The 26496-nt window shown below is 34.4% G+C and overlaps 1 protein-coding gene across 2 annotated transcripts in view; it reads left to right on the top strand.

Moving 5' to 3' along the window:
* Nup205 (nuclear pore complex protein Nup205) overlaps window positions 1–26496 on the top strand; it is a 273611-nt gene that overhangs the window by 71169 nt on the left and 175946 nt on the right. For both annotated transcript variants that reach the window (XR_012411979.1, XM_073979163.1), the window contains exons 6-9: window positions 9548–9744; window positions 9875–10027; window positions 10091–10292; window positions 10733–12347. Coding sequence is in view for 1 of the 2 variants with exons in the window: in XM_073979163.1 (XP_073835264.1) it covers window positions 9548–9744; window positions 9875–10027; window positions 10091–10292; window positions 10733–12347 (2167 nt within the window). In the remaining variant the exon portion in view is untranslated. The remainder of the gene's footprint in view (window positions 1–9547; window positions 9745–9874; window positions 10028–10090; window positions 10293–10732; window positions 12348–26496) is intronic.

Here is a 26496-nt window from a genome sequence, read left to right as displayed (position 1 = left end):
CATTTTTCCCCACTGCACCAGAGTTTTATATGACATATAGTTTTCTTTGGATACCCAGCAAAAAAAAATGGAAGTTGTGAAATTGGAGTTATGATTTCACAACATCTTTCGATGTAGTCCAACAGAGTTATGAAGAATGCACACCGTTCGATACATTTTATAAGCAGTTGCTTTAGAGATCCCTACAAAACAAAAGCAGTTGGTTGATCCCTACCTGTCGCTGCCGACATAATTTCTTCAAAAGAGAAACAAGTGTGAATATACTTCGAAGAATTGGTTATAAAATAAAAAAATACAAACTAAAGTTGCGAACATTTTTGTGTAATATACGAGACCGAAATTTTTAATGGATTGGAGTCCATGCTGAAAACTGAACTAGTGATGGGAAGGCAACATAATAACCCTTAAGGATGACGAAGGAAGATCAGTTGCGCTTGTATTAAGTGGAGAACGGAGGAAGTACACTCAATTGTGATTGAATTAATTGAAAACATTTTTTATTTATGTTTATATAATAAAGTTCTTTGTATTCTTGTTTTACACAAATAATAAATGCATTTTATTTATTTTGGGATATTTCGCAATAGCTTGCATTTTTACTGCATCTTTGGATTGATTAAAAACACAATCCGAAGAGTGCCTTTAAATTTAATCCAAAAGACTACATAAAAAGTTGTGATTTGGATCGAAAACGGAGTGCATCCTAGCTGTGTGCTGTGGGAGCAAAATAGAGTGCATCCTAGCGGCGCGCTCTCTTGTAAAACTCATAAGTCAATTCATAGGAAAAGATGTACTCCAACGACAAATGTACTGTACACTTATAGTGATTCAACTGCATCCGCGGATGCAAACTTTTTGCTGGGTACAATTTGATCCATTTGGTGTCTTTTACAAATTTTTCTCAAAAATTTGCACATGATTGTTTTAAAGGTATTATGTACAGGAACGTTCTTTACTTAATCATATGGCTCTGCATTGATTATTTATTATTAGCTCGTTGTTAAAAAGAAAAAAACAAGTATTTCTCAATCTCAAGTCTATTCTTTTTTTTGTCCACCACCAAAATAAAATTGACTGCCTCTAACCAAAGCTTAACAAGAAGTGTTTGTACATTCTCGAAAACAAAGCGAGTTAGGACCTCAGCCAATCAACCACACACACAAGCAGTGCAATGAAAAATAAATACCTAAAGAAATGTGTGACCAAAAAACCATGAATTGGCCAATTCATATTAAGTGGCGTTTTTTTTAATAATCGTACAAAACAAATCCCTAACAAATTAAATGAGAGTTTTTTTTTTATAAAATTGTACATAACATTGACATTAGTGGTAGTTGGTGACTTAAGGAATTCAAAACATAGGTATTTTCTTTCTTTGAAATTTTGCCTGTTAGGGCGAAGATCAGCTTTAATGATTTTTATTAATTTTCTCGTTTAGAATTAAGCTTGATGATCGTATTTTCTTTTTATCTACGTCGCACAGTGGTCGAAACCACTGATCTAGCGGCGCGAAATTAATAACTTGGAAACGAATGAAGATATCTTTCTGAAATTTTGCACAAACTCAATCTGTGTCTGTCGGTAATTATGGACTAAATACGAACAACATAGGCAAATATTTTGGTATAACCCCCATATAACGGTACCTCCTGATATTCGATATTTTGAGGATTTAAGCCACCTTTTCCTTCCAAATTAGTTGTAATTTGGTACTTAGGGTTCCTAGTGATCACTAAACCTTTCCACCAAAAATTGTGGACATAGGTCCACGTTTGGGTATAGGCCCCTTTTAAGGTACCTCCCGACTTTCAGTAGTTTGGGGATTTAAAGCTACATTTTCCGACCAAATTAGGTGTAATTTGGTATTTGGGGTTCCCAGTGGACACAAAAATTCTCCACCAAAATTCTCCACCAAAAATTGCGAACATAGGTCTACATTTTGATATAGCCCCCATATAACCGTACCGACAGATTTTGGGTATTTTGAGGATTTAAGCTATTTTTCAAGACCATTTATCAGCAAGATTTGCAGGTATTTGCAGCTAAATTTTGGTTATTCGGAATTTAGGGAGTCCAGTTTAATTATTAAAAAAATAACTGGACCGAACCTCGGTGGACCTTTGTAGTTACGCTCCATCCAACAAAAGTATATTGCACTAAAAACATAAAAAAAATAATAATTTTTGAAAATTTATTGCTTTATAACTATGTAACTTCAGGCCCCAAACATTTTATTTTAATTTAACTTAAACCCTCCCCTATCAATAAAAAATAAACTTTGTTTAGTTTTATTACGAATTTATTTAACAATTAAACAAATATGAGATCAGGTTTTTAGCAACAATTTTATTAAAATCTGATCCGTCAAAATTTCTTGCACTTAACACTGAATAACTGAGTGAATATTTACAACAACAAAAAAGTAAAAACAAAATCTTAGTCAGCAGAGTGTATGTAATCGATATAATGGAAAACATTTCGCAATTTTATACTTTGATTTTTTGACTTTCGCGCCGCTAGATCAATGATTTCGTCCTCTGTCCGTCGGTGGAATCTTTGCGTTTAATACAAGGATTTACATAGTTTTAATGGAAGTGACAGAAATTAATGTTGTTTTGTATGGCTTGAGAAACTAGTTCATTTTTAATGTGGGTTTTCAAATCCAATTTTTCAAAATATGAAAAAGTCAAATTTTAAACTTTGACCTTCAATTCCTCTGCAACTACTTCCAACGGAGCAACCGATTTGGTCCAAACTTAGTTTAAGTTCGAAAATGAGCCATATCGGTTGATGGTATATCTCTGTCGTCCAACCTAAGTGTTGTACTCTTATGTTGCGAGTAAAAGATTTAGTAGTGTTTTTATGTTATGAATAAAAAATTCATTGATAAATTAACAAACTTAAGCAAGATTTATTATGTTTAATTCTGGAAACTAAAATAGGTTACAAATATGATGGGCATGTTACGACTTGTGGTGTAAAACAATGAATGACCGAAAGAAACTGAGTGAGTGGGAGTATAAATCAGCGTCAGGCAAGAGAGTGCTCACGTGCTCTCAGTGAACGTTTCTCTCTCCACACACACAAGTCAACCAATTGAAAAAGTATGCACTCACACAGTGACACCTCCAAAACATAGCCGACCAAGAAGAGCAAGCGCTTAAATTGTTTATGTGTGGGTAAAATTACACTGACAGAACAGGGTGATAACTTTCCTATTGAGTGTGAAATGAAAAAATATATTGTTGGCGTGTTCGCTTTGTATGACTTAAATTAAAAATAATATAAATAACTTCATAATTTGAAAAGTATTTTTCTTCATATGTTAATTTTTTTGAGCGAAAAAAACAAATTGTATATGAAAATGATTTTTAAGACTTTCTAAGCATAAAAAAAAATTTTCTATGAATTTCCCTATCGACTCGTTGCGGCGGACTATTATGGACCGAAATAAAGGCACCTCTTTGAAAATGTCTTCCATTTTTCTGCCAGTATCTCCAAAAGAGGTAATACTGACATAAAAACTTTTTTAAAAACACCCATCTTCAAAAGGTCTACATTTCTTGGCCAATTCCAAAGCAATCGTATATGAGGCCTTGATTGTGGCATTATCTTAATTGCCTTTGTATTTTTTAATGTTAAGACTCCTATTATTTGTTTAATTATCTTTATGCTGTCATATTATGTTTTCGCTCATTTCCCGTCATTAAATGATATTTTGTATGCGTGTTATAATGACGCCTAAGGTAAGATGGATATACATTTTTTTTTATTGTTGCGTTGCAGACGAGGCATCCTGCGTCTTTAAAAATTATAATACAAAACAAAAAATCATTATCAATTTCTTCCCTCCACATATTTGCTGTACAACTGCAAAATCTTTTCAGTGTACCCAAAAAAAAAAATAAAAAAAATAAAACGGCATCAACCTGCTTGCATGACATTCAGTACAAGACTGAAGTAAAAAAATCAAAACATTTGCTCTCTTAATTTGCGTTCGGATCGCGTGGGTGTGATTTGCCGAAAAACTTCGTAACCTTAACAATATTAACGAACGGGTTTGCTCCAAAAGTATGCAGTAGAAAAGTATGGTGCTTATCGCTGGTATAGATTGAGGGTAGTAAGTATGCATGTGTATATACATATTTATGTGTGCATGCATAATAACAATGATGCCTAGTTTCTGTTAGTTTACAGTGAAACCCTAACATCTCCATTTTTGAGACTTCTCGGGGAACCTGGTTGTACAGGATGTCTTCAGGAAGTGATACTTTGTGGATGCATAACCTGTGATGATGGTGGAGTTGTGAAATCTTAATCCGTTGGTGGACTAATGTTAAAGTCGTCTAGTAGAATTTGTTGAGGAAGATTACCATTTTGCTCAGGAGGTACATCTTGCTCGGTTTCTTGGTCTGAGTTGACCTGCGTGATATGTCACGAGAATTTTTCGCTTATCCACTTGAATGAGAGTGTTGTAGGTTACATTTCCCACTTTGTTGATAATTTCACCTGGAATCCAGTAGCTTTTATTATCTTTGAAGTGTTTAGTGTAGGGAAGATTTCCAGTGTTGAAATTTCGTTGTTTTGTACCATGTTTACGGTTGTACCGTTTCTCCATTTGAATGTTTCTCTCTTTGCTCGCTGGAGGAGGCTTTGTAATTAAATCGAAAACTGCTCGCATTTTCGACCGTTCGATAAAGCTCGTTTGGTGAGTGTTCGGTGTTAAACGATACACTTCTAAGAATGTTTGTAGTGTATTAGATGCCGTCATCTTTCCCTCTGATTTTTTAAAAATCGTTTGAGAGTATCGACGAATCTTTCTGCTCGACCTCGTTGAGAACACAAATGTTCAAAATCTGTTGAGGCAAATTGTGATGCGTTGTCGGAAACGATTTTTTTGGATTTCCAAATTACGAATTACCTTAATGACGGGATTTTTGGAATATAAATCCACTATTACGGGGTAGTAAATGCCAAGGACAAAGGTTAGTTTTGATTGGACTTTTCGCTGCGAGTTGGCAGTTGTTTCATTTCTTGAAATTTCTATGTCCTTGTCGTTGTTTGGCCAATATAAGTAGCTGCGTGCGATAGATTTTCTTCTTTCTTTTCCTATTTGTCCGCGATGCAGTTGTTTGAGAATTTGTTTTCTGTATTATTGTACCGCGTATTCAACATGAGACAATCATTCGTTAATGATATCGAATCTTGCATGTTGAGATATGAAAGAATTGAAGCATATATGCTGTTTTTGTTTGCTGGCCAGCAGTTGTATACGTAGTTTGAAACGGTAAGGTTGAATTCTTTTTTGTTGCATCCTGTATCATTTTGAAACTAACTGTGATGTCATACCATATGTTGTTTTCTAGGTTGATTAAAGGTATGGTGTACTCGTGTGATGCTTTTTCATGTGCGCCTATTAATATTGACGTAACGTATGCATGTCCAAAATCCTTAGTATTGGTATACTTTATATCGAAATCGTTGGTGAGAAGAATGAGAGCCCAACGTTGTAACCTGTTCGTGGTGTAGATCGGAATACCTTTTTTTGAACCAAATATTGTGAGCAATGGTTTATGGTCGGTATGAAGGGCGAATTTTCTTCCGAAAATCATTTTGTGAAAACGTTGCTTTGGTCGTCGACTTCTACTTGAAGATATGCGTCAGAGAGATCCAAATGTCTAAATATCACGCAATCGACAATCTGCGAGAATTTATTCAGGAGTGGGCAGACAATACTGATTTGGTTCAAATGAATTGTTGAGACCTGTGGAGTAGTCTGCACAAATTCTAATTTTACCATTCTTCTACTCACGATATTTGCTTTTTCAAGTCTCTATTTCTATTTCTGTTCTCACGGCGTATGATACTGGACGTTTCGAAATCATCTGGTGTTTGCTGGAGGACCTGTAATTGGGCCATGGGTAGATGCATACCAGGGCACAATTAATTGTGCCATGATGCTTACATACAATTTTCTGTTGTTAACGCAGTTATTTTTGTTTGCCGTAACAATAAATGAAATGAAATCAGCTGATTTTGGTGGAGGACCTGTATTATTGGGCCAAGTTTTTTTGTAATGTAAAATGTCAAAATTTGTAAACAAGACGAAAAACAAAACAATTCGCCTTTGCATGTGAACATCGCCGCAAATTTATTTAACAATCAAAACGCAGAACAACCGAATCATATGGTTTCTGCTGTGTTTTTTGACCTTTCAAACTCGATCAGCTGGACTGACACATCCACCGATGGCATGTACCATGGCACAATTACAATGGTAGATGCATCGGCGAATTGCTACAACAAAGCAACTCTTTTTGTTATGTAAAATGTCAAAATTTGTAAACAAGGCGAAAAACGAAACAAATCGCCTCGGCATATGAACTTCGCGGCAAACATATTTACCCAATCAAAACGCAGAATAGCTGAATCATATGTGTTTTGTTTATTTTTGATGTTTGTTTTGAATTTTCATGGCGAATTCCAGTCTATTTTGACATTTTACATTCGATCAGTTGGGCTCGCGCATCTACCTTGGTAATTGTGTTCATGGCACAATTTCGCCGGATTGCTACAACACATGGCCCAATAATACAGGTCCTCCGCCAAAATCAGCTGATTTCGATTTGAGCTCTCAAAATTCATATTTGTCATTTGAATTCGCTGTGAGGTACAGAACTGTCAAGCTGTAGAGAAACAGGTAGATGTATAAAAAAAAAATAAAAAAATAAAAACTTAATGTTGTACACTTACAATTTCAAGATTTGTTGTGTTTTGTATGATAATTTAATTTACAATACTTTTTTTGGCAGTTAAAGTTCGATTAGCTGGCATTTTCTGTTATGTTAAACAAAAATAACTACATTAACAACTTTTTCTTGGAAAACAATTTTTGATCGATCTTGAACTGCTAAAATAAGTTATTGTAAATTAAATTCTCATACAAAACACAACAAATGTTAACATTTTACGTGTAAAATATTTAGTTTATATGTTTTTTTTTTCGAGATACATCTACCTGTTTCTGTACAGTTTGACATTTCTATACCTCACAGCGAATTCAAATGACAAATAAGAATTTTGACAGCTCAAATCGCAAACATCTGATTTTGCCGGGAGACCTGTAAAAGTTGTTTTGTTGTTGCAATTCGCCGATGCCTCTACTTATGTAATTGGGCCATGGTACCGACCTATTGCCTTACATTTCAGACGTAACACGCACATAATCTTTGTAATATATTTTAGTTTCCAGAATTAAACAGGAAAGATCTTGCTTAGTTTTGTTAATTTATCAATAAGTCTTTTATTCATGACATAAGAGCACAACTAATTCTTTTAATCAAAACGTAATGTCGCAATTGTCGTTAAGTTTGTACAAGCGTCTGATGTTCAGTTCTTATCAATACACAGCAGATCCCACGTCTTCTTCCATCTTCCCATCGCACTATGGGCCCAGTGAAAAATTTTTGAGGCAACTAGTTACCGGAAGCAGCAAATTTTAACGTTAAAGGTGCAAAAAGGTCGCAATATGGTAAATCCTGTTCAATTTGGAATCTCGTCCGGAAAAGTTAATTCTGATCGCTTCAGATATACAGTATCGGACAAAACATTTGCAACAGATACATACATTTTAGTTTTAGCGCTATAATATTTGTAAAAATCAACTTCTTGTTCAATTTTTCAAAATTAAAGTGTTCTTCATACTCCAAAGGAAACACCCACAATTAGTGTTTTTACCTTATAACGGTGTTCCACTTTTAATAGCGCACTTAAAAGAAATATCCCACATTTCAGCAAGACAAAACAATTGCAACTCACTCCGCTGCTATGTAAATAAGGCTCAAATTACGATTTTTTACATTAATTTTGGGTCACATCCAGATTTTTGTTAGTTAAGGGTCTCTTTAAGACTAAATACACCAATTTAAATGAAATGCATTTTTTCACGTTTCTGTGTGATTTCTGCTGAAGTCCATATAACGAGGGCCTGATGTGAATAACGGCCCCATATCGGGCCCATTTATGGAGGTTCCTTAAAACGACAGAAGTGAAAAATGTTAGTTCTGTATCGGAATTAACTATAGAAAAGTCTTACGATTATATAAAAACACTTGGACTATATATGGAAGCCCCTCTTGCCATATTCTCAAACTTACGGGCGACTAATGCCCCACCAGGCATAATGCAACAAATAATTAAGTTGGTAATGGTGAGATGGTGTCTGTATTAGAGTTGGACAATCTTGATCCTAGTTCACTGTCTCAGTTCCAAAAAAGTATGAGTAATATCAAAATGACGTGTGAAATTACGTATACGCAGTTTTTTCATACATACGATGTGGATGATTGGAACTGCGTAGTGAACTAGATCGTTCTACTGAAATAGACTGACACAATTCCAGTCTGTATATCGTCCAAATGTTATTATATAATCGTAATGTTTTTTCTAAGGTTAATTCCGATACAAACACAACATTTGTCACTTCTGTCGTTTTAAGGAATCCCCATAAATGGGCCGGTTTGGGGCCGTTATTCACATCAGGCCCTCGTTATATGGACTTCAGCAGACTAAATCACACAAAAACGTGAAAAAATGCATTTCATTTATTTTGAGTGGACTTCGTATTCAACTATAAGGTATTTTGAGGGATAATACTAGATTATATTCCCCCGTTATACGATTTCTTAGGCCTTTTCCGAACGTGTCAAGTGCCAAATAAAAATTAAATTAAAATATTATGTTCCTATTCATTATGTAACTTTTCTAACTTTATAAATTGGTGTATTCAGTCTTAAAGAGACCATTAACTAATAAAAATCTGGATGTGACCCAATAATAATGCAAAAAATCATAATTTGAGCCTTATTTATATAGCAGCGGAGTGAGTTGCAAATGTTTTGTCTTGCTGAAATATGGAATATTTCTTTTAAGTGCGCTATTAAAAGTGGAACACCGTTATAAGGTATAAAAACTAATTGTGGGTGTTTCCTTTGGAGTATGAAGAACACCTTAATGCTGAAAAATTGAACAAAAAGTTAATTTTTACAAATATTTTAGCGCTAAAACTAAATTGTATGTGTCTGTTGCAAAGGTTTTGTCCGATACTGTATGTATATCTATGTAGATACTTCTTTAAGTCTGCCATAATTTTGAAAATAGAACTCCTCTGAAACGGCTAGACCGAATTTGATAAAATTTTGTGTGTAGATTCGTTTAGGTCTGAGAATATATCGTAAGGTAGTTTTTATACTGAAAAATTGAGGGGGCGGCGGACCGCTCCCACAACGGGTATTAACAAAACGCGAAATCTCAGATTATTAAATGATCCATGACCGAAAATTGTTTAGGTGTGTCATTTCACTGTTTCGTTAGAAGCAACACAAGGGTGTTTAATTTCTATCGAATGTAGTGATTTATACAACATTTATTACAATGGATACATGCCTATCAGATTATAATACTTAGTATTGACATATTGTCTTCCACTGCTTCGATAAATAGAAGAACGTCATTACATTCTATTTTATTATCTAATATTTTTTTACAGAAATTTAAAGCAGGACTTCTATCCTTCTACTGACTCGATATATAGAAGTCGAATGATAAATCGTAATATAAATCCACAAGAAATAGATGGTTTACGAGCTGTACTGGAAGTTTTAAGAGCTGTAGCGTCTCATGATGAGGTAGCACGAATCGCAATCTGCGAACATCCTAACTGGAATCCGCTTTATACATTAATAGGCAAGTAGTGAAATCTAGTATACACATTGTTTTGTACTCTGCAACACAAATATGGATGCTATAATAACAAACACTAAACACGTAAATGGATCACAAAATTATGTTTTTTCTTTGATCAATTATTTATTAGGACTACTAAGCTGTTCTGTTCCCATTTACTTAAAGTCTGATATACTCTTGACATTGTCAGCTCTGGCGAGATCAAAGGAGACTGCTATTCCACTATGGAATAATTTGGAGGCTTCACAAATTATAAAAACTCTTCCCACAAACATGACCTATGGTATGTAATACAATTTTCCGGATTAATGATGTTTTACTCACATAAAAATATTTAACATTTCAGACACCTGCAATTTAGAAATGGAGATAGAACAAAATGAGTGCCGTCTTGAACATTATCCTCTTACTAGTAGTATACTAGATTTATTACATGCACTGGTGACAACGGTTATTCCAAAAAATTTAGGCGGTGGTCCTCGGAAACCTGGCTTGGATCCATATTTGAAATTTATAATAAACGGAGTCTTTTTGAAGTTCTATAACAGGTAATTATATATATATTTACAATTTTACTAATAATTAATACAATTATAAATACACGGGATACGAATACAAAGTTCGTATCTCAGCCAATTTTTGTCCGATCGACTCGATTTTTTTGCAAAATATTGTAATTTACCTGTACTTTAAAATTTGCATGTGGCTATAACCCCGTAATTTACCTCAATTCAAATATGTCGCGCATATCTATAATTTTTGCCTTGTTCACAAATTTTGACAGATCATTTTTATATATAGTGGTAATTCGTAGTTGCATCTACTCCAATCATTATTTTCTCCCTTCTATAGTTGAATGATCACAATGACCCGAAAGGTCTCCGAGTGGCGCAGTCACACAAGTGGCTACACGTCCCCTAGGTTAGGTTTTCCCTCAAACTGATACTGATATGTATATAAATAGTTTTTTTTCTTTTCTTATTTTTAGGACATACAAGGAACCCTCCGAGAAATGGATAGTAGGATCGAAATGTTTGAAAATTCTCCACTATCTCTTAGAAATTTATGAAGTAAACCCAAAGGACTTTGAAGAAAATGTGGATGTCAATCCACCACCTGGATTTCACATAATGCTTAATTTACAAACTAAATCAGATACCTTGAGATTAATTCTTCAGATTATTGACGATGCCCGAATTGAAATAGATGATCTGAAAAAATTTAAAGGAAAAGAGGCATTGGAGGAATGTGCATTGCTTTGCCTACAGATTTTGAAACTAGGTTTGAAAAATCAAGACATCTTCTTCGAAGCTCATTCGATTTCAAACAGCTCCGTCTTGCTTTCTGGACTTAACAAAATTTTATTAGATATTAACCCACGTAGCCGGAAACCGGATCACGTTTTGAACACAAGTTATTTCTTAACATATTTCAATTGGTTGCCGTACCATGCTCTTGAAGCCGTAAAAGTACTTCATATGGTTTCAAGCCAGCCTGGCGTTAACTCACAAATAGTTGGAATTTTTACACATAATGAGGAAACCAAGTCTGCTCTAAGACATGGTTTTGTGGAATGTTTGGAAAGTGACTTCATTCAAAGGCAGACAAAAGCGGATACCGATGACGACTTACCATGTTCCGATAGTGTAGAATCGCCTAAAGTACACTTACAAATCAAAGAAGCCATTATTATGCTAATACAAGATTGTTTGCGCCAACCAACGCCCAATATCGCCCACTTTCTCCTTGGGTTTGATCATCTAAAGGAAGTACAGATTTCTAATAAGAACAGATTAGGTTCATTGGATGTTGGAAATAATTGCACAAAGTCTTTGGTATATCTGTTGGAAAATCATTTGCAGATTAAAAAGAATTCCAATGACCTTGGAGCGGATGTGGAATGCGTTGTTGAACGTGCTTTCAGTTTGTTATATTCTTTATGTGAAAATCCAAGAACATCGGATCAAATATTGCGATACTTACGCACAAAGCAGGATTTCCTTTGTCGATATTTAAGTGAACTACCAGTATTGGATATAAAAAGTTCTCATGTTATAAATCAGATTAGCTACTTATTAAAGAGTACTGCAATTGAACTGAAATTGACAGCATCCAATTGCCAATTAAGTAGATTTCAACATATATCAGACTTCTTTTTGGGAATGCCGTCCAAATGTAACCAAGATACAAATTCAATGGAGCTTAGCCATTTTTATGCAAGCAATTCTAATACTATAATCGATACAACTACGAATACATCATCAATTATGAGAAATAACTTACTATGTGAACTCATCAAAGCTGCCGATTTAGAAGTAAATCATGTTCCCGTCCCAACTTGGAACTTCTTTGATAGTTCTTTACTTGATCAGATATTCAAGGAGTGCGAGTACAAAACTATCGAAGGATATAAATTAATTGATCTACGTAAAATTCATTCAACTTTGCACGGCGAATTGAAAATAGTTCAAAGCACAATAGCCAGTGGACAACGGAGACTAGTATTACAAGAAATCGAATCTGTAATGCTGTACACTCTTAAAGTAAACGAACAGCGCTGCAAACGTCATGCTATTGTCAAGTTTGTAGAGGCGTGGAGTCAGGTGAGTTGATTTGACTTCGAATACCATTGTTTTTCTTTCAAACCCGTACAACTTTGACTTCATATACAGTGCTGCTCAAAACATTTGCAACTGGAATGACTAGTTCATATTTTATATAGTTCTGAGGTACTTTGTGGATTTGAAATGCCAATATTTTTGTAGATTGATTGTTTATTGAATCCTTTTTAAAGATTTAAAAATTAATTTGCAAAAATTTCACTTATTTTACAAAAAATATACAAACAAAACTCGAACTCACTTTTGGTTCTGCTCAAAACATTTGCAACTGAGAAAATTTTATTCAAAATCTGAAGAAATTATTTTTGTTTAGATAATATATTGTGAATTAAACATTTTATTTATTATCTGGAGATATCGTAGAGGGGCATAAATAGAATACTCTTCCACCTGGCGGAAAAATCTGGAAAAATTACCACAGGTAGATCTTGTTGTCCTGATCACAAATATATAAACTTTTCCGGGGGGAAGTCCATACTTCCCGAGATATGGTCCTCTTAAGTTCCGAAAATTCCCTTGTTAAAGTAAGAAAAAATTTTAAATTAAAAAAAATGTTGTTTTCGTGCCCTAAATTGGCTCCTGTCCATAGGAGAAAGTCTTAAATCCCCGGCCGAAGGCCGGCTACTTAGAAAGAACTTACAATTTAAAAAAAAATTTCAAATTTTTTCCGTCAGGTGGTAGAGTATTCAATTTGTTCCCGTAGAGGAAACCAGTTAACTAAATAAGTTAATATATCCTTTGGAATCCTGTGCTCTAAGGATAATTGTTAAATACCAAGGCTTTATTCGATATTTAATAGTCTAGAGTCCAGATTAGAGTCCCGGATCCTCCTATATGAATTTAAATTACTATAGCTGATTGCGTCCGATTAGAACTTAAGCATATTTTCCAAAAATTACTAGTTTTACGTGGTTATATATACGTTTAGAAGCGGTATTATGCCAAAACATTCTGTTATACGACAATTCTGGAGTGTACATGGTGAGATTTTGACATGCTACATGTTCGGTTAGTTCTTGGATCTGATAAATATCTCGACCTCATGTATCCTGTACCATTTCTGTCCATAAAAATACCTTCAGGGCAATATAAAACACCTTCTACATTTTGGGTCAACTTTTTCGTATAAGGGGACAAATTCTATTATCTTTAGTTCTGGTGATCAATCAAATTTTTTAAAGTCATATAACTTAAATATTGGTTTATATCGAGGAGAAGTACTCGATTTCACTACTACAAAAGTATAACCACACATTTTTTGAATAATTTCTATGAAAAATTCCATTTTTCCCGGAAATTACTTTTTTCCCAAAATTTGCCTATTTTGGCATACCGGTGTCTTTGGTATGTATCAGAGGTGTTCCTATAGATTTATCGGTGTCAAGTCTTTTTTTAACTTCTGTTGATGACTTCTGAGAGATCTGCTTAATAATTCGTACAATTTTTTTATCATCCCCTGCAGTAGATGTTGTTCTCCTTGCATCTCCTTCCCATTTTATGACGATTTTAGTTCTTTTTACGCGGTATCCAGGTCTGTTTTAGATATTGTGATGTTCCTATGTTTAGTTTTGGACCTCGTTGGATCCACAATTTTCAAAAACTACCATTTTAGCAAAGCGTTGATAAAAATTTCTGGTCGTAATTTAAGTTTTTCTTAAAAAATTGGACATGTCTTGTTTTCGGCATACTTGTCTATCAAAAGTAAACATATGTGGGATAAAAGTATTCCTCATGAAAGCTTTTTGCTCCCTTCTTCTGATTGCAATCAATTTGATGCCAATCAATACAAAAAACTCGTCAAAAATGAACTAACAGATATTCGTACCACGGAGTTGCAAATGTTTTGAGCAGGCTAAAACATGTGGTCCTCCGATATTTCACACATTTTTTAAACATAAGTGTTCATAACTGGATAATGCTTTTTAAATCTTGAAAATATGGCCAATAAAAAATCAAATAACAAAAACAAACATATTTCAAAACTCAAAATGTCCCTAAAATAGATTGAATGTGATATAGGCATCTGAGTTGCAAATGTTTTGAGCAGCACTGTATGTACACGTATTTCGTGAAATCTGATTTAAAGAAGCGCATAATGACAAATCAAAATTAAAATCTTTTTCACGGCAAACTTTAACATTTTTATTTCAAATCAAATCACAATTATATGTATATTTTGACTGCCAAATTGATTGTGATCTGGGCTTTGTTGCTGCCCTGGTGTATTAGACCACGAACTAATTAACTCTGAGATAGCGATGCTACATTAAAATGTTTACACAAATTCTTCAAAAATATATTCGTTTTCGAGCTAGAGTTGGCGCCGATTTCAAATGCCATTTCGAGAAAAGAGCATTTTTAGTTTCCATGCTACATACAAAACACATACATTTTTCTCTTTCGACGCTCATATCTCACGCAATATTGTTCCGACCGTGATGAACAGTTTACCACATATTACACTGAGAACACAAATATTGGGGCAGAGATAATTCCTTTTGGAGATGAAAGCCCTGGGTGAGTATATTAGGAATCCCGAAGGACAGATCCGCCGTGAGTCGAACTTCCGCCTTATGGCGTGATAAAGTTTTTGCTAGAGACCCTTTAAGCCGTCAGGAATTAGCGTTACATATTTGTTCACTATTGCTTTAGCTTATTTTTGAGATGACATGTCTTGAGTCGAATCGAATGCGGATTATTTTAGAGCACTTCGACCTTCTAACTCGCTTCCTTCAATGTCCTTTTCGTCCTTTATTTTAAGAGCCGCTATAAAAGTACCACAAAATGACGTTTTTCAGCATCGAAATGTTCTGCAAAAATGTCGCTCGGAAAATTTTAGGTACGACTCTCATTGACAACTAATCGATTTTGTCGACTCACCAAAGCCTTTCTTTCCCAAGAGGAATTTTCCGTGCCCCAGACTTTCAACTCCATTTAGTTGCACAGTGTTATATGATACTTATACTTTATAATAAGCCAATATTTTTTTTTTTTTTTTTTTTTTTTTTTTGATTCTCTGATATTTACAATTGGGTATCACGCTTTAAGGTTGGGCGCATTCCGCCTAAGAATAATTTGACTTAAATCGCAAATCCTGTACATATATATGTTATATTTGTCTTTCCTAACTGTCGAGTCCTAGTTTTCTTCAAATAAATTATGTACCAAGCAGGGTTTCGGAGTCGGAATTGGAGTCGGAGTCTGGAGTCTAGTAAATTTTGTTGGAGTCTGAGCCGGAGTCGTGAAAAAAGCACGACTCCCACTCCGGGCAACAATTTGTTCCACATTTATAAAAAAAATAGATAAATCAAAAATTCTTAAAATCAGTAATGGGCCATAATTTAAATAAACCCTTTTATATCTATGTGGATTACAAAACACATATCGGAAACATTTTTGGGTCAATTGATTGTTTATAATACACTTTGGAATAATGGTTTCATATCCCACATATTCTTGGGGAAGATCTTCTATAGGATTACCTGGTCATCTCATAGAAGGCTCACTGGTTTTCCTCTTGTTTTCTATAAGAAGTCATTAATGTGTTCTGTGAAAGGACCTGTTGGACTTCTAAAAAGACCTTGTGGAGTTCTAAGAAAGACCAACTGGACTTTTATAGAAGATATTGATCCTACTAGACTTCTTGCTAAATTTGTATCAGAAAATTTATAGTCTTTTTCAAGATGATTTTCTGCCATTTTTAAAAGAGGTCCTATTTCGTGTGCTATTTTGGTCTTTTGAAGGACATTTGAAGAAACAAGCATCTTTTACGAGGACGTCTGCTTTTTAATAACAGAAGAGCATGTAAGAAACCCTACTTGACCTTTTGTCTCTCTATGAAATAACATACTCTTACGCTATGAGAAATCATGAATCTTTGATTAAATGTAATTACCATATCAGAAGTGTGAGGGGTAGGTTAGGTTAGGTTTAGGATGCGCAGCTGCCGTGCTGGCAGCCACTCCACTCGGAGACCTTGAGGTCCATTGTGATCATCCTGACTATTGAAGTATATGTGTTGTACGTGATGATGTTTAAGTCGGCTATTGATGAAGTGATTATAGATGCGGCTATATGGTGAAGTGTGAATGTAGATGGTGATGATGTGAAGTAGACTTGTGATATGTTGTGTGTTATGGATCAGGTTATATGATGTTACGTGTCTGTAGATGATGATAATGATGATGATGTGTGCATGATGGGTGTATGGTGATTTGTGCATACGGTGATGATGGTGTACAAGAGTCATGAGCTATGATGTATATTCTGAATGGTGCCATTTGTCTGCATATGTTGATACAAGGCTGTTGATGATGATGAAGTGTGCGGTTGTGGATTTTATCGACGGGTGATGGATGGTGTTGGTCTGCATATGTTGATACAAGGCTGTTGATGATGATGAAGTGTGCGGTTGTGGATTTTATCGACGGGTGATGGATGGTGTTGCAGAGAAGATTCACTGTAGACTATGGATGAGATGATGTTAGATGCAGCTATATGGTGATGAGTGAGTGCGGATGATGTTAATGTGTAATGGAAAGTGTGATGTGTTTCTTGCTATGGGCGAGGCTGTATAATGTTGCGTGACTACAGATTGTGGTGATGTGAGACTGATGGGTATATGGTGATTTGTGCATACGGTATATGGTGGTGTGTGCCGAGATTTATTGGCTTTGGTTGAGGGAGACATGGGGAAGGCCGCCGTCGTATCCTCCTCCACAGCATCCTCCACCAAGGCATCCTGCCTGTTTAGGGGGGTTTTTCGGAGCCGGCCGACACTTCAGCCCCTGAGGGAGCCGGATCCCCGACCGTAAGGTTGGAGCTCTCCAGTGCACGAGAGTGAGTAGCGGTGGATGATTGAGATGGGATAATTGTAATATCCATCTCATCATCCTCCCAACTCTCCCAGTCCCATGGAGGGGGGCTTTCCTGACTTAGTCGGAGACTATCGCTATCCCTCAGGAGCTCGAGCAATTCCCTGCTCTGCTTATTTATTGCGTAACTAACACTGTCCAGTGCCGTTCTATTAGCGTCCCCCCCAGGGATTGGGTATTCGCACGAGGTGCAACATTGTCCGGGTGCATAGCAATGGTCGATGATGAGGGTGAATCGGAATTGGGATTTTTTGTTTTTGAGTTTAATTGTTTATCCATAAATAGATGAGTTTATGGGGGAACTGAGGACAGACATGGCATAGCACTCCACTACCATGACTAGGGCGGTAACTACTCGCTGAGGTGCCCAGGTATCAGCGAGGCTCCGTTCGAATACAGTTGGTACCCTAACTACAAACCTTGGGAACACCGATGAGCACGAGGTCGCATAACACCCCGGTGTTAGGGGATCTCACAATTACTTTGGTAGGAGATCGCTACCAAATATATGTCACTCAATCCGGAGATACACTTTGAATTCCAGTGCACTAAATTGGTGCGTGACAGAGAGTGGATAACCTTTGGTCGATCACAGCCTCCCAGTTCAACACTACAAGAAGTTAAATGAGAAGATTGTGACGTCTAGCCCCCGCATCGCTTCAAGATTGTTATCCCCGGCGGGGTAAATTTGTCAATATATTTATGCTGAGGAAGGCGCAAATATATACGTAGTTTATAATAGTTATAATTGAAATCACCGAATGGAATAATGTTTAACAAGTCGACATTAAATTATGGGTATTACCTCTATTGGATGGTGGATATATTAATTCCTATCAGTGATGCCAGATAAGTTTGGTCGAAAGTCGTCAATTTTCGGTAGCCAAAATCAAATCGGCAAAATAGTATTTCAAATCGGCAAATACAATAACAGGTACTTCAGTTCAAATTATACTATATAATTTAAAAAATAAAATGTTAAGTAAAGGAAACAATTACCAATGTTAAGTAAAGGAAACAATTGTAGCACGCAACGTCTAAAATTATGTGGTAGGTGATCTTGAGGCACGGTGACATGTACCTGCACGCATATTCCTTGGCCTTGTGGATCGTCGGTGGGGGGTTCGTTGGGCATGTATGTACCTTATACCACTGTGCTACATTAAATTCAATTATTTGCGTGCAAAAGGAAAAACGAAAAGGGCGATAGAAGCTAATAGCTAAGTAACAGGAAACGGAAAACTGATATTAATGTAGTGATCGAAAGGGACAGATATAGAAAAGAACATACATATGACAGATAGCTATACATGGTGAGAGAAAAAAGTATTTTGAGGAAAGTAAGATAAATGGGGAAAGTAAGAGAAAGCGGGAAATCAAAAGACTTAAGCAACATGCTGGTATATGTTGCTGTTAGTGCCCTCCCATCCATTGTCATACCTGAACAAACCCACGAATAAGAGTTTACGTATGACCCCATGATATCTTCACCAACCCTGTTCAACGACTAGAAAGAATCAGATTATCTTCAGAGTTTTATTCAGAATTCATGTTGAATTATAATTCTTAAAAAGAAATACATCTATACAGAGGGGAATTTGTATTTAGCAAGGAATTATTTGTATGCCTACTAACTTCTAGTGAAGCTAAAACTGTGAGTAATTATATTAATTCGATCGTTGACAATTGTCAACATGATAGAAACCTTAACAATTAGAAATATAACAATTTTGGGATGAAAGATTTCAATTACTTGAAGGATATTCATGAGTTGATAAGTATTATCAGGTTCAACTAATTTAAAAATAAATGCAATATTAATATTAAAATATCATATAATAGGAAATAAATGCATGCGTATGGTAGAGTGCAAACAAAAAAATGTAAACAAACAAAATTATTGTGAATTGATGTTTAGCAAAAGAATTCATAGACTATGTTGTTGTTAATTAGTTTGTGCTTTTCTTCCTTTTCTCTTTTAACCTTTAGTTTAGAAACATAAATGCAAAAACAATCGGCATATCAATTAGAATGTGACCAGCTTACATGACATTTGGCTTGGTAATTGGGAACCAAAAATTCTTTTATAATTGACTAATGTATCTGCATCAAAATTTGAAGGAAATAAATACACAATTTGACACATTTAATATTTTGTAGTAATTATTTGTTTCAAAAGTGAAACTTGAAGATGGTCACCCATTTACCAATTACCATTGCAAAATCATATCAAAACAAAATGATAAATCATAATTGTAACTCACTCAATTCTCACGATCCCACGACGAAAGTAGTTTTGCAGAGATTATGACAACGGCTGCGCTGCTGATGCTGATGCTGGTAACGCTGTAATCCAATATGTGGTAAATAAGTTCTCGTTGGAGATACTCTTTATAATAATGAGGCACTGTGAAATGAAGAAAAGTAACACAAACTGTTATAAATCTGTATTGGTTTTGGAGATACTCTTTATAATAATGAGGCACTGTGAAATGAAGAAAAGTAACACAAACTGTTATAAATCTGTATTGGTTTTGGAGATACTCTTTATAATAGTGAGGCACTGTGAAATGAAGGAAAGTAACACAAACTGTTATAAATCTGCATTTTTTTTGCAATAGGTAAATGTCTCTTTCTGGCTTAGTAACACAAATGTGCAATTTTAGAAACATTTACCGTGATCATGGTCAGACACTCAAGCTATCGTTGTTTTATTTATTATTATTACATGATCATTATCATGCTAATATTGCTTGCATATTTGACAATGATTTGTAAAACCAACAAACCAAATTCTTCGTTTTTTTTTCTTTTACAAGTTTTACGAATTCTTTTGCACTACTATTTCTCAATAACGATTCCTTTTGGAATTATATAAAAATTTAAAATTAACCAATTTCTTGTTCCTTCAAGCTTAAATTCACTAACTTAAATAGCTTAAATTTTATGCAAAATATTAAATTAACTCGAAATTTATAATTTTTAAGACTTATGGTTATGATTCACAGAAGTATTGTTGTAGCTGGTTTTTTTATGGGATCATTACACTTCTTATGATTTCACATATAATTTCGTCTGGATTTCTTTAAATTTGTCACCACCATTTTTGTCCAGCTTTCATGTGTTCGTTTCACATTCGACAGTTATAGGCAACAATACCTTATAGAAAACTCCACTAGCTTATGCCAATTCCAGATTACCGACAATTCCGATGTTAACTGCGGCACTTCTTCCCGAATCTCGGAAGGATTCTTTTCCCTTTTATGGAATTCTGCTAGGAAATTGCTAGAAACCTCGTTTAACACCAGAATTCGCAAAATACGAATGTTGACTTGATTGTTACACGACGACCACACAATATTTGCATCAAAATGGATTGAACGCACAAAACTGCAGAGAACTGTGGTTGATTTTTTTGTATTATGCTTTCTGTCGTGTTCTAATAAAAGCTTTGGTGCTTAGCTGGCAGAGCCCTAATAAAAAGACATTACATTAAATCGAAATAACCAGAAATGAGAGAATAAAACTATTACCGATGGAAATGTTTGATGTAGGGATGAATCCGCAGTGAAACCGTATAATAAGTTCCTTAAAAATTACATTGCAGACAAAGCAACGTGAATCATAGATAGCACAGGGAATAGTTAATACTTCTTTGTCATATACATATGAAGTACGATTAGACTATCAAAATTATCTGTTGTAACCAAATTAAATATATAGAGGGAATAAGCATGTTGGTAAAGGATATTAAAATTTAAAACTCACATTATAATAATTGATCCAGATAACTATCGACGTATTCATCAAAAGGGGAAAATTTTTTCCCATTAAAAAAATTTTGGAAATTTTAACTTTTACTTTTTGTTAAATCATTCACTTTTTCTGATGAAATACCTTTTCTCGATGTAGACTGTAGGAGTTTCGATAGACAAAATGGACGAAAACTTCTATCTCATTCAAATAGAAACCTCTATAATATCTTCGTGCCATAATTTTCCTTCCAGTTAAAAAGGAAATTATTACTAACAAAGATAGGAAAACGTCAACGAGCAGGAAGTCATCTTCTACCAACACAAGGTTGTCGACATGTAGATTAGGGTTAGTCATTTTTTTAGATTCAAAATCTGTGGAAATAGCATATAGGGCAGGCAAAAACAAGCAGAATTGCGTTTTTACTTTTTCGAAATTGTGAAAAAATGTTCCGCACAAAATGCAATTACTTTGGCTCAAAACCAACATTTTTATTTGAATTTTTTTGTGATTTTTAAAATTTGATAATATTTTTTTTTTTTTTTTTTAAAAATTTCAGTTATTAACTTAAGCACCTTGCCTCCAACGTTCTTTAATTCCATCGCTTTTTGATTTAGCTTAATCCATAACTTATTTAATTCTTCAGATATAATTAGAATTTTTTTAGATTTCTCAAGCACTAATCCTCTATATCTTTCAATTATATTGATTTCTTTCGGAAATTCGTATAAATGGTATAGCGGCAAAACACCATTTTTTATTTCATTCGGTCTTTTTGCTTTAAAATTTTTGACCCAGTTATCACTGTTTTTTTTTGGACATTTTTGCAACTTTTTTTTTAACTCGTTTAAAATTTTTAAAACTGGGAAATGAAACCGATTTGCAAATTTTAAAATCGATGTAGCTTAAAAACTAAATGACAGATTTTTGATCAAATTGCAAATTGATTGTTACACGACGACCACACAATATTTGCATCAAAATGGATTGAACGCACAAAACTGCAGGAGACAGACTGATCGATTAGATGAGAACTGTGGTTGATTTTTTGTATTATGCTTTCTGTCGTGTTCTAATAAAAGCTTTGGTGCTTAGCTGGCAGAGCCCTAATAAAAAGACATTACATTAAATCGAAATAACCAGAAATGAGAGAATAAAACTATTACCGATGGAAATGTTTGATGTAGGGATGAATCCGCAGTGAAACCGTATAATAAGTTCCTTAAAAATTACATTGCAGACAAAGCAACGTGAATCATAGATAGCACGGGGAATAGTTAATACTTCTTTGTCATATACATATGAAGTACGATTAGACTATCAAAATTATCTGTTGTAACCAAATTAAATATATAGAGGGAATAAGCATGTTGGTAAAGGATATTAAAATTTAAAACTCACATTATGATAATTGATCCAGATAACTATCGACGTATTCCTCAAAAGGGGAACATTTTTTCCCATTAAAAAAATTTTGGAAATTTTAACTTTTACTTTTTGTTAAATCATTCACTTTTTCTGATGAAATACCTTTTCTCGATGTAGACTGTAGGAGTTTCGATAGACAAAATGGACGAAAACTTCTATCTCATTCAAATAGAAACCTCTATAATATCTTCGTGCCATAATTTTCCTTCCAGTTAAAAAGGAAATTATTACTAACAAAGATAGGAAAACGTCAACGAGCAGGAAGTCATCTTCTACCAACACAAGGTTGTCGACATGTAGATTAGGGTTAGTCATTTTTTTAGATTCAAAATCTGTGGAAATAGCATATAGGGCAGGCAAAAACAAGCAGAATTGCGTTTTTACTTTTTCGAAATTGTGAAAAAATGTTCCGCACAAAATGCAATTACTTTGGCTCAAAACCAACATTTTTATTTGAATTTTTTTGTGATTTTTAAAATTTGATAATATTTTTTTTTTAAAAAAATTTCAGTTATTAACTTGAGCACCTTGCCTCCAACGTTCTTTAATTCCATCGCTTTTTGATTTAGCTTAATCCATAACTTATTTAATTCTTCAGATATAATTAGAATTTTTTTTAGATTTCTCAAGCACTAATCCTCTATATCTTTCAATTATATTGATTTCTTTCGGAAATTCGTATAAATGGTATAGCGGCAAAACACCATTTTTTATTTCATTCGGTCTTTTTGCTTTAAAATTTTTGACCCAGTTATCACTGTTTTTTTTTGGACATTTTTGCAACTTTTTTTTTAACTCGTTTAAAATTTTTAAAACTGGGAAATGAAACCGATTTGCAAATTTTAAAATCGATGTAGCTTAAAAACTAAATGACAGATTTTTGATCAAATTGCATATTTGAAATCGATGCACTAAAACCAACTTAAAAAAATTATTTCCAAGAACAACTATTGCAGAAAAAAATTTCTCAAATTTAAAAATTTAAAAAAAAGTAAACTAAAAAAATTTGTTTTTAGCTAAAGTAATTGCATTTTGTGCGGAAGGTTTTTTTACAATTTCGAAAAAGTAAAAACGCAATTCTTATTATTTTTGCCTGCCCTACATGCCATTTCCACAGATTTTTGATATTCGAAAAAAAATGAAAAAATGACTAACCCTAATGTAGATGGCGTTTGCTGATTTGGCCAATACTATCAATCCATCAAGAAGTAACAAAAGGATAAAGAACGGTGTCGTGTATTTCCGGGTGCAAGCGCTACTACACAATTACCAATTCATAAAACAAAACCACCTACCAACTACGAAGCACTGTTTTTTAACGTGTTCACTATAGGTCGAGAAGGACATATGCCGAACATCATAGATTTTTGTGGACTTATTGAGTACAACACCACCCCAACCTTCAGTTGCCGCTTCCGAGATGTTTGTAAAACAATTATACTATAAAAATCTTTTCTTTAAAGAAGCGATTTTTTTTAAATTTTGAATCTATTTTTGGGCAAAAAAACTATCGCATTTTTTTTATCAAAGTTTGACTTTGACTGTCACCATGTTTTTTAATTAATATTTTTTAATTTTACGTTTACCTGTTAAGGCCATCATGATCATATGTTTTAATTTTGTTATTTCTCTCTTTCGAGACGAGCTGCTTCTTCAGAAGGTTTTGTAAATGAAAAAGAATGTCAGAGAAATTGTCAACACAAACCAATACAATTTGCTAAATTTTTTCGTTCTATATATACTGAATTTATGGCGAAATTGCAATTAGGAATTCATCCACGCTACAATCAATTGGACTTTTTCTTGTGTAGAGCGTATTTTAGCCATGCTTTTTGCGAATTTTGTAATTTTTTCTGGAATTTTTAGATTGTTCGAATTTCCTTTTCCATTTTGGACAATACATTTGGTAGTTATTTGTGGATTTTTGGTTGACATTATATATTTATTATTGGTTTATACCCCAAAATAATATATGATAGTGAATTTGTTGGTAATTACCGCATTCAGATTTTTGATAAATTAAATGGTAATTTACAAATTATACATAATTTAGGGATCTAACTATTGGTTTTAATTTCTCATTGCAACATCTCAAGCAAAGGTTGTTCGTAGATTCTTATAGTTGTCCAGAACATTTTTGAATCTGCACGCTGCAATTGGAATTTGTCCTTTTGTAGAAAATAATATTATAGTGTCCATTTTAGCAATTTTTAATATAGTTTAAATATTCTTTCGGAGAATTTTCGCTACAATTGGTAGCTTATTGGTGATATTCAGCTACATATTTGTTACAATAGGTCATCTTGTAGGATTTCTAATTGTTTCGCTGAAAAATAAGTTTATTTGGTTAAACATTTAGTTACTAAAATTTATCTGCTACCTTATAATTGTACATATTTGACTTCTTTGATGCATTGATATTTCAATTGATTTTGTTTATAACTCTTTATATATACAACTGCGGTTCAATTTGTGATTACCATTTTGTTGGTTTGACTTTGTTTTCTCGCTAGCATGGCTTTCACTCCTACACATTTATTCCTTCGTGCTTCCAAGTCTATCGTGACGTTCACTGAGCACTTGACTTATATGATCTCGAAGTTAGGAGTTAAGAAATTTGAAAATTGTGGAAGAACATAAAGGAAGCTTTTAATAAATGCCTCTCTTCTGTAGAAATCCCCGAAAATCTAAATTCCATTCAAGACAAGTAAGAAGAGACGCATCAAAAATATATAAATTGTTCGTCAATAATAAATAGATTGTTGTCAAAGTTTAGTAGTTCTGCTAAAATGTCCCCGACTCATTGAACAATAGATCGGTAGATTCCTTAACTGAGCATCCCTGTGATATTTTTTCGAAACGCCCGTCGTTTGATGCAAAAGTTAACAAAATATGAGTTTGTAGTCCCACACTTCTCGTGATGTGGGTACACAGGTATCTAGATCTACAATATCGAATATTGAGAATCCTAGAGCAGAACCAAACTTCATTGTTGATCTTCCAAATTTTAACAGCAATCATAAGTTTGCGTTACCTCCTTTGGATGTTGAGGTTTTCGATGGAAATATTCTTAATTGGCCCACTTTCAGAGATTTGTTCAGTGTGGTTTATATAAATAACTCCCAGCTGACAGATATTGAACGCTTGTGTCATTTGGTGAGTAAAACTAGCAGTGAGGCTAGAGAAATCGTCTCGAAGTTTCCTTTAACTCATCGGAGTTTTGATCTTGCGTGGAATATAATGAATTCCACATATGATAATCCACGGTTAATTGTTCATAGCCATTTGAAATCGATGTTTTCACTACCTGTGTTGGACCAGGAAACTATTTCGGGACTAAAGTCTATTCAAAGTGGGATCAATAGTTGCCTTTCGGCAATGGCAATTTATGAAATACCTATGGATAATTGGGATCCGATCGTGTTTTTCATTTGTTTGCAAAAATGGCCTAAGATCACTCACGCTTTATGGGAGCAAATTGTGAAAAATAAATATCTGCATTCTTGACAGAGAGAATTCGAACTCTTCTGTGTTTGCATGAAATGTTTTGACACTTGTTATAATTCGAATAGTAAAGTGTCTTCTAAATATAGTACTTCCTCGCTCATCTCCCAGTCCCAAACACTTTTCGACACCTCTTCTTCGTTTTCTACATCTTGTTGCTTTCTTTGTACAGAGCAACAAGACAAATAAAATATTTGCCAGCGGTTCGAAATTTGTATGCCGTTGGAAATATATACATAAATTGGTGAAAAGGCATCGTTTGTGTGTAAATTGCCTTCGCAAGGGACACGAAGTAAAAAATTGTGCTAGTCGTTGTTGTCGAAAGTGCAACCAGAGAAATCATACTCTATTGCACAGAGATCGCTCTATCGTGAGTAGCCCGAGTCAAATTGTGACTCCCAGAAGTGCGAAGTTATCTGCTTCAGTTCCCATCTTTCGGCCAAGAACTTTAAGTAGTAGTACTACTATTGGGAACAGCTCTGGTGAATATCGTTCATAAGGGTGCTTCTTTTCCTGCTAGGACGTTGATCGACCCCGCTTCTGAGTCGTCTCTCGTTTCGGAACGACTTCAG

This window comes from Musca autumnalis, unplaced genomic scaffold (genome assembly GCF_047663935.1).
Source record: "Musca autumnalis isolate F117 unplaced genomic scaffold, ASM4766393v1 scaffold_3, whole genome shotgun sequence".
NCBI classification, from domain to species: Eukaryota; Metazoa; Arthropoda; class Insecta; order Diptera; family Muscidae; genus Musca; species Musca autumnalis.
The sequence above is the reverse complement of the archived record's forward strand: the minus strand, read 5'-3'. Positions and strand labels throughout refer to the sequence as shown.